A 17,216-nucleotide genomic window follows, 5' to 3' on the forward strand; every position below is an offset into this window, starting at 1 on the left:
ACTCACAGTGTTTGTATAATACACCAGAAAAATACATAGATTTAAATTTTCTTTTTTTTTTTTTTTTTTAGGACGTGGGTCTGATTCAAACTGAAATGTTTGTAATGAAAAACTGACAGTTTGAAAAATTCTGTTTTGGCTGCTTCGATTTCTTCAGCTCCCATCAGCCACCGGAGGACAGATGGCTGTGCTATTTAAAACAAACTATAACCTTTAAGAAGCAGCTTGTACTACTGGAAACCAGATACACGCATTGAGAATCTTAATAGCCCGAATGAGTGATAGTGAAAATCATCTGAAGAGCTGGAAAGGGTTTTACTCTGAGCTGGCTGCCCAGGCTGACGGGACAAAAGTAGTAAATGTAAGCGATGGGAGATGGCTGCGGGTCACGAGGTATTTCAGAAAGCACCAAATTAGCATTTAAAATGCTCGTGTAACCCTTCATATTAGAAAGGAGAAGCAATGTCATTTTGTAAGGTGATTTTTAACAAGGACAGCAGTTTTTCTAAAGGTCAGGCTGTTGGCGTGTGAGGGCTCTTGGCGTGCGGAGGGGCCGCGCTGTCCCCGTCGCTCCCTGTCCCCCTGCAGCCCTTGCAGAAGGAGATGCATCCGCAGCGTCCTCGCTGCTGGGGTTGGGGTTGGCTTCTAACTCTTCACGTCTGGGGATAACCTGCTAAGCTGGAAAATACGCTGTGGCCTGGAGAAAGGGTGTGTGTGCACCTGCATGCGTGTTCCCTTCCAAAACCAGGGTTGTACAAATAAATAAGGCAGGTCTGACTGACGCGGAGAAGAAGTGAGAGTGGGAGAGCGGAGTGGAGGCCTTTCCCTTTTTCACATTGGCGTAGCAGGTGACATAAAATCCTGGTCCTGATGAAATCCGTGCAGGCTTAACTGGTTTCAGTGTGGCCGGGATTTCTGCCGGGCTGTGAAGGCTCTGCTCCTCCCGGAGCAGCCTGGAAAGAGCCCGTGCCGGACGGTACCCCGGGATCAGGGGTGATGCTGCCTCATCCATATGAAATCCTCCTAAAATCCCTGTTTATGAAAACCATCCAGAGCTTAATTACTCTTCTGTACAAGTACTTTGATGTCACTATGCTTATTCCAGAGGTGAGCAATTCCCTTCAACATCAGTTTGGCTCCAAACTACATTTAGCTAGCTCTGTTTTTCCAGTTCCCAGCACCACCCTAAAAAAAAAAAAATTAAAGCCCTTCTGTCCCGTTTTGCCCGTTGGAGTTTAGGCATGAAAGACCAAGCGGCTGCTCCCCATCGCAGCTGGGGCTTGGGGGCTAAGCAGGGGGCACGGAGCAGGTGAGGAGAGGATCGGTGGAGGAATTGCCTGTAAAAGCTGATGGGGATAATGTGATGGAGTGGGGCAGAGTTTGCAGCAGCCTTCCAGGAGATGTAGCAGGAAAAATGGGATTTGGGCAAGCCAGGCAAAAACATTGCAACAATTGCGCCCTGGAGTGATGAGAGCGGGGCTGTATCTTGGAGAAATTATCCAGCACCCGCAGGACTGCGTGTGAGAGCTGGGATGGAGGGCTGGATCGAGGCCGACAGGTTAAATTATTTAACCAGAAACCCTTTTCCCCAGCAACTGTCAGAGGAAAGATGTTTCTGAAGGAGATGGGCCTAGGAGATGGGATGGACTGAGCTGATGGACAGATGGGCGTTTATCAAGACACTTTCAGAAGCCTCTAACGGAGCGGTATCTCCAGCAGCGCGGTGGGGCTGGAGCAGCCCTAGCCAGACTCACTGCTCGGCCCTTGCTTGCTGCACAGTCCCACCATGAAGTACGAAAGCAGCAGCTTTTGGAAAGTTGCAGAAATGAAACCTATGTTTTCTCCAAATTATAATCAAAATATGTGCTGGGGAGAAATAGCTGATATGCTTATTCAGATCGGTCTCAAAAGGTGATCGCATCACTGTGAGGCCTCAGATGTCTGTGGTTGCCTAAAATGGAGCGTTCCTGTTTGACTAAACAAGTATTTTTGAAGGGTGATTTCTAAAATCCAAATAATGCCATCAATCCCAACTTCTAGCCTTTATCTAGGGGGAAAAAAAAAAGGAAAAAAGAAAAAGAAGAGTGTTTTGAAATTTGTTTGAGGTTTTTTTCCAGCCTCTGATCTGAAATTAATGAAAATAGTGGGAATTCTCCTTACACCTTCTCCCTAAGATTTAAGGGTAAGGAATTGCACCCACATGAAATAAAACTCTGCAAACAGAGGTGCTGCAGGTGCTGGCAAGATTTTCGCCGGCTCTCCGAAAGGGCTCTTTCCCTTCCCAGGCAGACGTATATGTGCCACTCTCGGAGCGCTGAACATTGTTATGGGGCCTGGGTGGGAATTCCCTGAAAAAGAAATACTCGTGTTTCTGGCTGCCATTGTTTCCTTTTTATCCGTTTCCTTGTTCCCTCTATCTCAGCTTATCGCTCTCTGGGCAGGCAGCGAGCAGCGCTCGTCTCTGGAGGAGACAGACATGCCGAGCAGCTTCTGCCAGTGTAAAATAGGAGCAGCTGGACGGTGCCTCTGCTGAATGCGTTGCTGGAATAGCTGGGCATTTATCACAAAATGCCCAAAATGAGGGGCTGTAAGCAGCCAGGTCTCCAAAACAAGAATCTTTGTGGCCATACAGGCTTGTAAGGGAACAATGGTAAGGAAAAGCCGTGATCGATTACCCTTCAGGTTGAGCAAACACAGCTTTTCCGTGCTGAGAGCTGGCTGATGTTGTCTTGCGCCAGCTGAATTGGCTGGAGGAGGTGCAGCCTTGGGATGTGCAGGATTCCTGCCAGCATCCGCCGCGGGGGTCCAGCCTAGCCCACCTGGGGCTCGGGGAGGGTGCGTTGGCTGCAAAGACCTGACCCAAATCCAGCCTTAATCATTTTGTCTTCTGTTCAGAGAGCAAGAAATAGATTGATCATCAAACCTTAGGGGTTACATAGCTGTACCTTCTACAGGCTAGCTTTATTTTTCCAGAAGCCAGTGTTAAATGTGTCACTCGGTGGTGGTGAGTCCCGGATACAGCAGGGTATCCCCTGCGCAGCAGTAGAACAAAAAAGAGACTTTCAGCATTTGGATGGGCCTCATTTCTGCATGAGCTGTTGCAGTTTAGGGAAAATAGCATTCCTGCGATAAGAATACAGAAGGAATGTGGCGTGGCTGTCTTCCCATACTTGTAGCCTTGCATTTTATAACCATGTTTTAGTGTTCTGCACCTGAGCTGGATTTTTTGATGAGTAACTGCACATGAACTCCCTGTCGCACAAGATGTGCTTTATGACCAGACAGAAAATTGTCTATTCGCTATTAACTTCACTGTTAAGTTAGTGAGAATCTGCTGCGTTACGAACAAGGAGCGCTGACTGAACAGGTCATTTTTCTTTGAAAAATTCTGTATCAGTATAAGAAGGGACATGATCTGCCAAAACATGGTGTTTTTCGTACTACCGTCGTTAGACCTTGGGTCCTAAATTAATAGCCCTGACTGCTGAAGTGTTGAAAAAAGGCTGCTATTATAGTAAGGAGCATAATTAAAAGGTTGTTTTGGAAAAACAGGAACATCCACTCTTCTGTGCTGCCTTTCTAGGCAGCTCAGGCACCTGTCCAGAATGAGCTGGCATCGTTTGAACCTCGGGCATCGGGGGAAACTGAGGCTGATGGGTCAGGCCGGCAATGTGGTTGGAGCTCTGGCCAGCTTTGGCTATAGCATGGCTTAATGTAGTTCTCATATATCGCTCAAGGAATTTGCTAGAATGCTGCTTGCAGAGGATGAAAATACTTCGCTTTTTTCTTAGAGACGTGGTATAGGCACTAAGGCGGGGAGTGGCTCTGACTGCAGAGCAGTGTGCCGGGGGACACTGGAGAGTAGCAGTAAATTAAAAAAATATAAAATCAAAAAGGGGAGAAAAAGGGAAAAAGGAAAAAAAAAGGGGAAAAAAAAACGGAAAAAAGGGGGACAAAATAGGAAAAAAAGGCAGGACGCCAAGGGCGCTTGGGGCGGGAGGCGGCGGAGCCACCGGGGCCGCGGCGCGGGCAGCGGGCGGCCGCCGGGGCGGGGCGGGAGGCGGGCGGGGGGCGGGTGGAGGCGGTGGCGGCGGCCGCCCGCTTCCCCCGGCCCCGCCTCGGCGGCCGCGCGGGCCCGGGGCGGCGGAGCGCTGCCGGCGGCGGAGCGCTGCCGCGGGGCATGGCCCTGGCCCCGGCCCCGGCCCCGGCCGGTCCCCCGCCGGGGGGCACCTCGGCGGGGGAGATGGAGCGCTACTACTGCCTGCTGCGGGCCGCCGCGCTGCTGGAGGCCGCCGCCGCCGGTGAGTCCCGGGGGCTGCCGGGCCCCCAGGGGCCGGTGCGGGTGTCACGGGTGTGTGTCCGGGGGTCGGGGAAGGGCTTTCCCTGGACATCCCGCTCCGCTCTCCGTTTGAGCCGCCAGGCTCCCGGCTCGCCCCCTTCATGCGGGCGGTGTCAGCCCGGCCGGGCGCGCTCCGCCGGGCACCGGGGCGGGGGGAGCCCACAGGTGCCCGGCTCCTCGCCGGCAGAGCCCCGGGCTTGAGCGGCGGCTGCGGAGCCGGGCTGCGAAGGCAAGGCGGGCAAGTGTGTCGGTACTCGAGCCCGTCTGCCTAGGAAGCCTCTGGGAGGGTTTGCTGCCCGAGGGTTGCTGAAGACTTATTTATTTTGATGGATTGCATGGTCAGCGTAGAATGGTCTCGTTTTTTAAGGAGAAGCTGTTTCACGTTGTGCTGCTGACACGTCCTTTAAATTATTGGAATGGGTTGTGCAAAATGCACTTTGAAGAAAGGAGATGGTTTTCGGTGAGCAGAAGGATGTTTGCCAGTGCTAGTCCCCTTCTCAGATTCCCCATGGCCAAAACTTAAGAAGTCTTCCCTGGGAAGTTGCATCTTAGCCTGATGACTATGATGTGCCCTTTCCCAGTTTCTGAAGCAGAAAAGCAGTAGATGTGCGTGAAGCGTGTGTCTCTGTCAGATGACCCCTCTTCCCTCCCTCATTCCTTGGTCTTTAAACATCACTGGAACCCAGGCTGCGTTGGGGAAGGCGCAGAGTTGTAATGATGTTGCTGTGGTTATACGGCTGCACACCCTTAATGTGAGAAGCAATCTGATCCCTTACCCTCAGGCTGTAAGCTGCTTTTGTGCTTCAACTATTTTTCCTTTGATGGACAATGATCTGCTCATAAACTGTTCGCAGCCCTGACTTTTTTGTTATTTTGTTTTCTTGTGGGGAGAACAGTTTTTTGTTGCGGAGAGGTCTTTCATAACCCAGGAAAGGTAGTGGCATCTTGGGTGACTCCATCCTCGCTAGAGGATGCATATGTTGTCAGGAGGCGAAGGCACTCATCATTCCTTATTTGTTCACAGCTGGCAGTGTGCTTGGAGCCGTGCCAGGCACAAAAAAGACACACTGACTCAAAAAAGGCTTCCAGTCTAATTCCAGTTTCCTTGACCTCTTTGCAAAGCACAGTTTAGGGTGCGGGAGAAATTTATCAGGGGGTAAGTCACAGGTGAGGACTTACCAGCGTGTCACCTGCCCCTCAGGAGATGCTTGTGTACGTGGTCTTCTGGGATGGTGCCCACCTGGTCTGCTCTGCTGTGGGCTGTCCTGCCCGCCGTACCCGTGCTGACCTGTTCGTTTGCCCGCACCCTGCAAATAGGGTAGGAAAATGTAGGCAGGGGTGATTGCGGTCAGTTAGCAAAGGATGCTACTTGAATGGATGCGATTAAAAAAAAAAAGTCTGATCCTCCTTGCGCTGGTGTCGGTGGTGAAACACCCACACTGCTTGAACAGGAGCTGGGTGATGCAGGGATGGGGACGCAGATGGTGAACGTTTTCTATGAGCGGCGTAACGGAAACGGGGTGAAAGTGGGCAGCGGGTTTCTCGTGAGCATGAGCCCTGTCTTCTAACCAGCTCTTGGCAGATGATCTTTCTATAACGCTCATAAGAAATCAAAATATCTCCACAAAGGCACGCTTGTGTGGTTATAGCTGCAGGATCTGGACACATGATTTGGCATCTATGTAGATTCTTAAAATGAGATATTGAAAAAGATACAAAGTTGAGTAAGGTTCCCCAAATCATGAGATTAAAAATAAATCAGAATGTTTTTTTCCTCATCACTGATTTCTGAGCGTTCAGCCTGATCTGGGACCGTGTTTTAACCATTTCCCTTCACGCATCAGTATTGGAAACTTGCTCGTTTCTGGTAGAAGGTGATGTTTCCCCCATGTCTGCCTTACAGTGAGATACAAGCCTATATAAATCCCAAGCCTTTTACAGCCATTCTCGTTTTTCAAATGCCTTGGGCTCCCTCAGAGAGCTGCAGGAGTCAGGGCCAGCAGCCTCCGAAAGCTCTGCACCACCGTCGGTCCAGACCAATTTGGGTGGACCACGGAGGAGTAGTAGTCTGGGAGCAGTCAGTAGTACGTGGGATGAGCTTCCTCTCCATACATCATATTTGCTACAACTGCAGTTTAATGGTTTGTCATTCATTTACCAGGACAAAAGTGAAGTGACAGCAGGGCTGTGTGGGAGTGGGGGAAAGAAAGTGTAAAATACGGTGGGGGAAAGAAAGAGTCTTCTAAATCGCTGTCTTTGCCACCGAACTGGAGGATGCTTAGAGACGTGGAGCTTCCCCCGCGTGCCTGGAGACGGGGGGTTCAGAGCTCGGATATCGCCCCTGGTCGTGCTTGTGATAGGAGCCTTTTGTTAAAGTCGGTTTTGGCAGGTAGGACTTGCGAGGAAATCCCGGAGCTGCAAACTAAGCGAGTGCCCTCAGCCTCGTCCTGCAAACGGGCAACGTTGTGCTGACTGACACGTGTCGCTGTGACGGTGGTCGTTTGGGCATGCGTGACGAGCACAGCTTGGATCCCACGCTCCTCAACTTGCTCCGCTGCCAAAGCCTCAATCAGCCCATCGGACAGCTTCCCTAACGCAGCACAACTGAAGGCCGTTGCAAGACTGAGGGCAGAGGAGCAGGGGCGCGAGGAGCTGTGGTGGAAGTGGCTGGGTGGCACGGCCTTGTCTTCCGAATCCCTTTTCCTCCCAGGCGATGCTAGACTTGGTTTTACAGCGGGGCTGGGTCAGGAGCTCCCGGGGCAGAGTTGTTCCCCGGGAACCCGCGCCGGCTGAGCCGCCTGCACGGTGCAGTTACCCATCTGCTGCTCCGAGGGTGTCTGTCCAAAGGCTGGGGGGTGTGAGACAGCGAGCGCCAGCGATGTCCTCCCCCCCCTCGCTTTCCATGCCACTGACCTTCTCCTGCCGCAGGAGAGCCCTTAGCTGGATTTGGAGATGTGCTTTTGCTCAACAGGGGAATGCCAGAATCGAGCATTTCCGTTTTCAATTCGGGAAAAATTGTTTTCAGCTTCCCTCACTTTGCAGCAGAGTTTCCAGGTGATGCCATCGTGGGAACCTGGCTGTACAATTTAGTTTCCTGGCTGTATGGGCTATGAAAGGAAATAAATTGTTCCAGGGACTTCAGTGAACTTAATTCCAGGTTCCTAGGCAGGTAACGGGGCCCAAGGATTTGCTGCTGTTACATCTCCCAGGAGTGACTTTGTGCACAAAGCTGGAATTTGGCTTGGAAAAACCAACGCTTGCATGGTATTGAATGATGATGGGAAAGTTATTGATGCATGTATGTTTTTATTTGGCTTTGGAAGCCTTTTGTGGTGAATGGGCTCTGTTGTGGAGGCTGGCGGTGTTGGCTGGGAAGGTGCGTACAGGTGGCAGATGCTGAACGCGCCTTCCCCTGCACAGCTGGCAAACGCGCCCCGGGGCTGGTGTGCCAACACCTGTAGAGCCTTTCCCGAGTCTCCTGTAAGGGAGGAGTGACTGAAATTGGGCATAGGAGAAGATTAAAAGTACATTGAAGCTCCTAAGTATTAGAAATGCAAGAAACTAGATTTTCTCAACTCCCACACAGAGTTTGAATCCACAGGGTGGGTGTTGAGAAACTTTATTACGTTTCTTGCAGTAGATGTAAATTCATGTACAGTTGAGCTGACTTTTTCTTTCCCAATTTTTGCTTAGTTTGGGGTGATATGAGAAGACAGTTGTTCTGATTGGACGTGAACACATCAGAGCATCCAGTATTTTCTTCCCTTGAATTAGCAGATCAGGCACGGCAATAACAGGAGATAACACGTAAGCCTTGTTGCCATTTAGTTTACTTTTGGTTCGCCTTTTCTGAGCAAAGCTTCCACAGTTTGCCAGCTGTTAAATCTAAACTGGAAGAGATTCCCCCCCACCCCAAACTCCGTGGTCTCCAGCACACAGGGACACCTGGACCTTTTAACCTCCCCTGAGCATCCTCCTTCTCGCTGGCAGCACAGCTCAGCCCCGGCTCCCCGGGACCCTTCTGCTCACTCCAGCTCCCAAATTTGTATCGGAGGATGACGTTCCCGTGAATGTGGGATCTTCAGATGGCTGCACCTTGTCTGGGATCCTTAGCTGGCTGTGCCTTGTGCTCCCGGCAGTGGTCAGCAGGAATGAGGTTTTGCCGGTTTTGCGTGTCAGTGAGCACCGCAGCTGAGCCGTGCCGGTGCCCTGGGTGCTCCTGCTCTTTCGCAGCCGGCGTTTCCCCGCCAGCGGTTGCTGGAGGGATGCCCGGGAGCGGGAGGCTCCTGCCCCGGAGCTCGCAGGCTTGGCCACGGGGCCTCATCCAGGGTCGCTCTGCGCACGCCTGGATGCGCTGCCATCCGATCCCTCTTCGGCCGCGCCGATCAGCTCCTATTGTAAGGTGATGATTCAGCTGGTCCCACGAGGACGTTCCTCCGTGGGATGGGCACGCTGCCTGGGTGATGGTCTGCAAGCCTGGACTGCGCCGAGTTAACATTTTCTCCCTATTTCTTATCTTTTTTTCTTTCACAGCATTTTCTTTTGCATTTTCACTCTTATCCTCCGTGTATATAAGTCTAAGCCTTTTGAAAAGGTCATTCTAGTTTTTCAGAAGCGTCACTTTTTTTTTTTTTTTTGGTTGGTGTATGGTTTCTTAGCCGAGCATACTCTCAGGTTTGGGTGATGGGGATGTGTGTCTGCGCTGAAGCATCGATTGCAGATAAGCCCCGGAAGGCCGCGGCGGCGAAGCACAGCCACTGGATCAGAAGAGGGGACCATCTGGTGCCGCATCCTGCCTCCTGCGCTGTGCCGGAGCGGGTGCTTGGGGAGAAGTAAAAGAAAGAGCTTGCAAACAGAGTGAGCTTTTCCTTAAAATATCCTCCCCAGTCTGACAAAGGATAATTTAAGGAGTCCTTGAACCTGGCGTGGTGACCAACCCGTCACGCCTAGTGATGGACTAACCCTCCTGGGGCTTTCCACGGCCTTTTTGAATCGCTGGGTGTTTTTGATGTGTTCCTGCCTGACGTGACCGCCTCAGTTTCCCATCTGTGACATGAGATGATGCTCCTGGTGAAGTTTAAATCCCGATTTTCTCTGGGGCATGCTCACATGTGGCCAGTTACTGCGGCGGTTCACGAAAAGGGGTCTGCGTTTGTGCCCACGCAGGCACGGAGGGTGGTGGCTGCAGCGGGGAGCCAGTGTCCTGCGCAGGGCATGGCTTTGCAGGGGCCACGTCCCTTTGAAACAGTGGTGTGGCGGCTGCTGCTGCGTGTCTGTCCCGTCTGGCTCTGCAGGAGGCATTTTGCTGCTGACCGTCCTCTGTAGCGGGCTCTCCGAGGGCCGCCCGTGCCCGGCTGCAGCATCACTGGGCTCCCAGCATCACTGGGTCTGCTGCCGGCACCCAAACCACCAGCTCCCTCTGAATACACCCCGTTTGTCCACAGCTCCCCCCACGTTCCTGGGGTGCAGCTCTTCCCCTGGCTCTGCCACCCCTTGTCCCCCGTATTGTGCTGATGCTGTTCCCAGGAACGGTTCGAAATGGGTTTTGCAGGCGCTCCTGCCAAGTCGAGGATTTACCGCGAGTTTCGCGTGCGGCAGGTGGAGGTTTGCCATCAGGCTATTGACAGAACCGGCCGAGGAGCCCCATCATCTTCCTCAGGATCAATACATCACGTCTTCCAGAAAAATAGACATTTGTAAATCTAACCTAATTGCTAATCTTTCCCTCCAAATGAAAACCTCGTTTCGACTGGCTGTAGGTACGAAGCAGGTGCCTGCAGGCTGAGCCCAGGGCTCGGGGGGATGCAGATGCTCCCGTGCAGCCCCCGGCCGCAGCGAGGTGCGAGCTGTCCCCGCAGGCGGGGGGGGCAAAGGAGCTTGCAGCAGTCGAGAGTATTGAAGCTTTCTGCTATAAATATTTTAATGAGTCTTTTGTGTCGCTCACTTGGCACGGGGAATGGCTGCACCACCTGGAATTATAAACTGTTGAACGTGCAGCAGCAGAAATTGTTGTTCTTACACCGAGATGGCTAAAGGTGAATTGGCTCCACGTGGCTCCCCGGGACAGCAACAGTGCTTCGTCGTTGCAGCCCCTGGCGACTGCACTGGAACTACGTCTACCAGCGCGTATGTGTGTCGGGGCAGGATGCATGAGCAGCTGAACGTGGTTTTGGTGCATACGAGGGTGTGCGCAGCTCAGAGTTGCCGTTAGAAATGACTAAGGATTACATATATAGCTTCTGCAACCTACCTGGGATCACTTGCAAATACAGAAGAGGACTGCAGCAGTTTTTGCACTTTGCACGATCAAGTCTCTAAGTTTCTTTAGCAGCTGAACTTCTGGGGTGTGGAGAGAAGGAAATTTGTTTGATGCAGGCTATGCTTTACGGCAGGGTATTCATCACGTGGGGAACAGGTCCCCACATGTCTACATCTGTGGCCAGGCTGTTACCTCAGCTATAAAGGTGTAGTGGCAGCATAAGGCTGTTAATCCCCATGTCTGCAGCTCTGGATGACTTTGGTGGAGCCAAGTAGAAATGTCTTTTATTAGCAGGCCCCTCTACTTTTCTGCCCTACGAATCTTCAGAAGCCCTGGTTGGGACCTGCAAGCCCCTGTGAGCCAGCGTGCTGCAAACTCACTTGTAGGGCAAAACAATCCCTTGGCCTCAGGTCCCCAGGGAAGAAGCCACCAAGTCCTGGCTGGTGGACTTCACGTCTGATCCCGAGATCTTCTGGTTTTTGGTGCATTCAGAAACCAGTCCCGTGGGTTGTGGAGACCTTTTCTTACCCAGCTGTCCAGGTTAGTCCAGGGGGGTTTTTAGCACCTGCCCTTTGATGCCAGCTCTCGCACAGCCCATACAGACGTGAACAGCTACGTGGGCCTGACGGGTGGGGGCTGCAGGGGTCTTTTCTGCGCTTGTCATCAGACGTGCTCATGGCCCTTTGCTGACATCGTGCCCTCCTGGCACTTGTGCCTGTTCCCGTTAGCAAATGAGGAGCTGAAGCCGTGGGAGACATGATTCGCTCCTGGCTACCGAAGAGTTTAGTCTCAAAGCCAGGGAGCAGCCTCAGGACCTCGGCTATCAGTCCTCTGCTCAGACCAGGTCCTGTGAATAAGCTTGTGGTGAATACAGCAGGCCTTGTTGAGGAGCACGATGTCCTATTCTCTGCTACGCGTTCCCTAACGAACGTGCGGTTCGGCACAGTATCTCCAGCAGCATCGTGCCGCCTGGCCGGCCGCCAGCCCTCCTGGCTCCGGTTCCCCGGAACGCTGTGTAAACACCTGCTCTGCGCGTACGCAGCCTCGTATCCTGTTCCCGGGCAGGTACGGGGAGGCGGGAGGGTGGATCCGGTGATGTGGAAATTAGCATCCTACTCCAGGTGGAAGCTTGTCGGGGAAGCCACGGCTTGGAGACCGCGCAGGTGGGCACGATCCCTGGGAAGATACCGGCTGTAGCGGTGCGCAGGGACGGGCTCTCTGTCACTCTGCACCGTGCTGTTGGATGGGCTTTGTGTAGACCTCGTGCAAGCGTGATGTTCATAGTAGGGCAGGTTGCAGACAGTATAAAATAGTGGTTTTTTTCTCTAATAACTCCCTCTGTCTTGCTTTCTGGACGTGGTGTGCTGATAGGGAGAATGGCGATGTTTCTCGCGGTGGACTGGACCGAATCCAAAGTCTTTTGAAATTGCTCAGTGAGAAAGCGGGGTGAGGCTCAGCCGCTTGCCGGCTAGGACACGCACCGGGGCGATGGAGGCTCGGGTTTCCTGCAGCACGCCGTGGCCCCGACCGCTTTCTGTCATTCTTCCTGGAGGAGCTCTTCAGCTTTTGCAGATCATTAAATTTTAAGTGAAACTGTTCCCCTTATCCAAAGTGAGTGCCCCGAGCGATGGGCTGCAGGGTCCCTCCCTTCGAGCGTTTTGAGCGGGTACAGCAATCCGGGCTGAGTTAGGGGGAGAGATTGCAGGGTGGTGCATTGGGCTTTCTCCTCAGATACAGGACCGTGTTTCTATTCTTTGCCCCAATGAATATTTAATTTTGCAAAGCAAAGCAACTTCAGCCGGAGAAGCTGAAAGGGCCGTTCTCTGCATTGCACAGGGTTCACGGTTGGGGCACTCTGCTCTAAGGGATTTCTGTTCCCACTCCTGCGCAGAGCAGATGAGACGGGGATGGCTTAATCCTCACGCCCAGCCTAACTTGCGCTCCATCAGCTGTTCCGGGAGCCGCGGGCAGGAGTGTCCGTGGCAGCTGGGAGAAACCCGCTCATTGAAACTCCCCGAGCACCGGACCTTCCTGCAAACATCTATGGTTTGCGTAGGTCTGTATGGGTGTCGTTAGCCTCAAAGGAACTTTTGGAGACGGGGCGGACCTTCCTGCCGTGGGACGACCTGAGCCAGACGCTGGCTGATGACCCCAGTTAGCCCAGAAAGTCACCGAGGGAAATGGAAATAGGCTCCAAATGTGCTGATTTGCAGGCTCCCTTGACACTGCTTCATTGGATGTAGATGTCCAAATGGAGAAGCAGCTGAGAACAAGCAGATCATGGAGAAGCTCAACGTGATCCTTTACTCTTTTCATTTGATTTACTTCGGTTTTGTTTCCTAGACTACGGCAGCAACCCTCACATGAAAAGCTGCTATTCTTCATTCACAACAAAGCCATCTCTGAATGGATTGTATAGTTGCAAACAATATTTGGTCAGCATTGTGAAGTGTAAGGCGCTTTACATCAGCTTGGCAGATGTATTGCACAGCTGCTGTCTGCAGGTGCTGTGAGCCTACGAAGTTTGGAAAAGAAAAGAAAACAATAGTTACCAAAGGGCAAAGCACTTCAGAGTTTAACTGAGTTTTACGAGAGGAATTTGGACTCAGACTGTAGCTGTCCCCTCTCTGAATGTCACTGCAGACCTCCACCGTACGTGAAAGTCCCGCTGTGCTTGAATCGCCTGGAAAGGGAAGATCTCTAACCATAAGCATCGTTCTTACAACCGGAGTCTGTGGAATTGCCTTGAGATACGGTCCTATGGAGAGGACCCAGCAAAAGGTGCTGGACTGTGTAACCCAAATGATGGGGACAGGACAGAGCCAGCAGGGTTCCCTGCTGAGCCACATCACTTTTTCTTGGAAGGGTTGAGACTCTGTATTTCCCCTTTGTCTTTTCCCTGCTTGGCTTCACGCATCCTCCGAAACTCTGTGTCATGGCAACGATCTCCTCCGTAGAGGAGTCTCTGAATGTAATAATTGCAGCAGCATTTTATAAATACCCAGCTTAGAGCCTATATAAAAAATGTTACTACACTGTTATGACAATTTATCATCCGGATGCTGCTTGTTTTTGGTAAGACCCTGAAGCCTGAGGTCTTACCAACTGTATGGGGTAGCAGTGTAGTTTGTAAAGTGCTCTGGGATGCTGTACCGGGGGGGTTCAGGCTTGATTTTGTTACAGCAGCTCTATTCTATAGTAGCTGATGATCACAAAGCCTCTTTTTAAGAGAAATGAGTGGACTTGCATGAAACCTTGACTTCCTCTGCCTTGTGCCAGGCGAGGTGCTGGCTGTACTGTTCATAGCCAGTGCTGGGCAGTACCCCGGGGTCTTTTCTGTCCTGTCCCCAGGGCGTCCTTCAGATAAGAAATACTCAGTTTGCTAATGAATATCAACTGAAGCCTTGTTTGAGAGCCGGATATCTGTGGTGCCCCACTGCTTTTCACTGCTCTTTTTCCAGAGATTAATATTTGAGGACAGAGGTCATGCTTCTGTGCAGGGTTTATAGTAACATCCAACTGATGTGCCACAGGCACAGCAACACGCTTGCGAATTTGATGCCAGCACTTGATTTTCCCTGACATTTGCCCAGGAGGTTGAGTTCGATGGCCAATGCAGAGCAAGCGATGAGTTGGCCGAGGCTCTCAAGGGACCACAATCAGCCTGTTGTTGTGCCTTGACCTTACCAAAGGGCAGCCGTCCTGCTCCTCCGTCCCTTGTTGGATTCTCCTACCCCGCAGGAGATGGGGAGGGTTTGTAAAGGAAATGCTCCTCGAGCCTTCACTGCCTGAAGTAAAGTACTCCCACCTAGTTTTTCCTCAAATTAATTATTTTGGGTGCTTAACTTGGGACTGCTCGGAAGGGCCTGATTTTCTGAAGGTGCCTCTTCCAACAACGGCATCCCTTGGGAAGTGAGAAACTCAAAGTCATACGGGTGCTGTAGGAATCTGCACCCTTCCCTCCAGTGTGTCGACCATACCACACAGCTTGGTGTGGTCGGCAAACTTGCTGAGGGTGCACTCAATCCCGCTCTCCATGTCGCCAATGAAGATGTTAAACAGCGCCGGTCCCAATGCTGACCCCTGAGGAACGCCACTGGTCTCTACTTGGACATCGGGCTGTTGACCACAACTCTTTGAGTGTGACCATCCAGCCAATTCCCTATCCACTGAGTGGTCCATCCGTCAAATCCATGTCTCTCCAATTTAGAGACAAGGGTGGTATGCAGGACAGTGTCAAGTGCTTTGCACAAGTCCAGGTGGATGACAACAGTTGCTCTTCCCTTATCCACCAACACAGTGGGTCTCCACCTCTATGCCGAAGTCAAGGGTGAAACTTGCAGTGGAATAAAATGTTGGGGAACAAGGTCCTCACTGGAAACCATGACTTCCAAAGCTGGTGCCTCCTCGGGTGGTTCCCGAGCGTGGTGGGAACCCCCATCCTATGGTGCTTTGCACCTCAAACCCAAAAATGCCAGGTCCACCTGCTGGCATGGCCCTGTGGGACGGGGGTCACCTGTGCCTGCGACTGGGGAGGGCACGGCACAGCCGGTCCTGCTGCAGTCCCCCAGCACAGGCAGGATTAAAACGTAAGTTGGTTTTTGCAGTTTCCATGATGATCATTGGGAAATTGCAGCTAAGAGAATAAGCACCAGACTCTGGGGTTAAAGCCTGCATTTTGGAGATTATCTGTCTTTTCTGGAAAGCAAAGTTTGAAAACATCTGTGGAAAAATGCTACTTTTTTTCCAACCGTGGTTGTCTCTAGCTTAGTTTAAGGCTGCAGATTGTTAGGTTGTTCTCAGTGAGGAAACGTCTTGTGAAACTTTTTGATTAAGTGATTTTTTAATTTATTTTTTTTTACCGTGCAAAGGTTAACCCCCTTTTCCCAGCCGGTTTCCTGGACATCTATCAATAAACCAACATTTCCCTCCCTCCCACTGCAGAACCAGAAACAAAAGCTGCATTTACTGCAAACCTGTAGCTGTGTTTGCCTTTACTGTTGAGCGCTTGAATCACGTGCGGGTGTTACAGCGCAGGGCAAAACTTTGCCTGGCTTACCCGTGGCTGCATCTTTGGGGAGGTGGCGGAGGTCGGCGAGGTGGGCTGGCTTTGGGGACAGGCTTCACCCCGACTGCAAATGCAGACAAGCTGCGGAACAGCCCCACACCTTCCTGATGCAAATACCTGTGCACAGCCGTGGGCTGTTGTCTTGTGTTTTGAAAGACCCCCATGTTTAATATCATCTACTTCATGTGTTGGAGCTCGTTAAGTTCTTAAATGAGATTTTTATCAGTATGAAACTATTGACCTGGAAAAAAAAAAAATCAACTAATAGAGAAGAAATCTATTGCCACTGCTTGTCCTCAAGTTAGGTGAAGCAGTTGAATGAGAGAGAAATATTTGAAATATCTTTGCAGAACAAACTTCTTTCTTACCAAGACCAATTCTGGGGCCTTTTAAAATCAAGAATGTTTCTGTAGCTGCCAGCGGGACTGAGGCTCGATCCTTAACAAACAAAAATAACGTTTTTATCTACAAGAGGAAAAAGATAGCAGCACGTGCATGGAAGAGCAGAGAGCAGCCGTGGCCGGGGGGACTGCGGGAGGCAGAGTGCCCCCCACCTCCTGCACCTCTGGGCTGCTGGGCTGCAGCTCCCTGCAGCCGATGAAAGGCCTGGAAAATCCTTAGGTAAAGGAGAAGTGACCCAGAAAGCTTTTGGAAAAAGTGCAATAGAATAAACATTGATTACGCTGGAGTGTGCTGAAGTATGCAGCCGTGTGATTTAAAACAGCCAAAAGATTACTCCCTAGGACCAACTCTGTCAAATAATCAGTGTTTAAAATTTAATTATCAGAAGGCCAAGGACTTTAATCTGTATAGATGTGCTTTAAAACATTTATTTGCAGGAACAAGGATGTTTAATTTTTAGCTATCATTCCATTTATAGATAATCCAGAAAAATGTCTGCCAGCTGTAAGCTCCTCCTGTGTTTATTGAGCCTGGTTTTTGTTTCCTTCTCCCAGTGAAAGGTAAAATCATGTATATTGTTCCGATGTGCTTCATTGCCACTGAAATGGCCAGTGTGCTAAATATGGTATTAAAACAGCCTCTCCCATTACTTAATTAAAAAGAAATCTAATAACTGGACATAAGAACAACAGCCTTTCCAGTGCATGTGGCCCCATGCCGGATGAAAACGTGATTTCAGAAGTTTATTTGCTCAAAATTAAAGACCCTAACAGTCTGAAAACCCAGCCCTGTTCCCTGTGCGGCACCCCTGGATGCTGCCGTTCCCAGCAGAAACCTCGGCCCATTGTATTGCCGAGACTAGGAGGCACTGAGGGAGTTTGCAAAATAGGGGAGTAAATTTAGTAACTCCAAAATATAGGTATTAACATTGGGTATACCCTGCCGAGGGAAGAGCACTCAAGCTCCCAGGCAGTTCTTCCTCAGTACATTTGATAGAATACATTTGCTACTGAATTATGGCATCTGCCCTGTTAGAGTCATTAGGAACATTGGTTTTTAGGCGAACTATATATCCTTTATTACAATATTTCATATATAATTTAGGGAAGCTGCACTTGGGTCAAGTCCCACCTTTGGGTTAACACGTT

At 51.1% G+C, this 17,216-nt stretch overlaps 2 protein-coding genes across 2 annotated transcripts in view; both read left to right on the top strand.

Annotated features, from left to right (window-relative positions):
- Positions 1-1,048, top strand: part of ATP11C (ATPase phospholipid transporting 11C (ATP11C blood group)) — a 61,345-nt gene extending 60,297 nt beyond the window's left edge. The window contains exon 29 of the mRNA XM_075161991.1: positions 72-1,048. Coding sequence (XP_075018092.1) covers positions 72-116 — 45 coding nt within the window. The 3' untranslated portion in view covers positions 117-1,048. The remainder of the gene's footprint in view (positions 1-71) is intronic.
- Positions 1,049-4,180: 3,132 nt separating this feature from the next.
- Positions 4,181-17,216, top strand: part of MCF2 (MCF.2 cell line derived transforming sequence) — a 60,091-nt gene continuing 47,055 nt past the window's right edge. Inside the window, exons 1-4 of the mRNA XM_075162698.1 lie at positions 4,181-4,301; positions 10,337-10,465; positions 11,545-11,663; positions 12,548-12,752. Of these exons, the coding sequence (XP_075018799.1) occupies positions 4,181-4,301; positions 10,337-10,465; positions 11,545-11,663; positions 12,548-12,752 (574 nt within the window). The remainder of the gene's footprint in view (positions 4,302-10,336; positions 10,466-11,544; positions 11,664-12,547; positions 12,753-17,216) is intronic.

Source organism: Calonectris borealis, chromosome 13, assembly GCF_964195595.1.
Source record: "Calonectris borealis chromosome 13, bCalBor7.hap1.2, whole genome shotgun sequence".
NCBI classification, from domain to species: domain Eukaryota; kingdom Metazoa; phylum Chordata; class Aves; order Procellariiformes; family Procellariidae; genus Calonectris; species Calonectris borealis.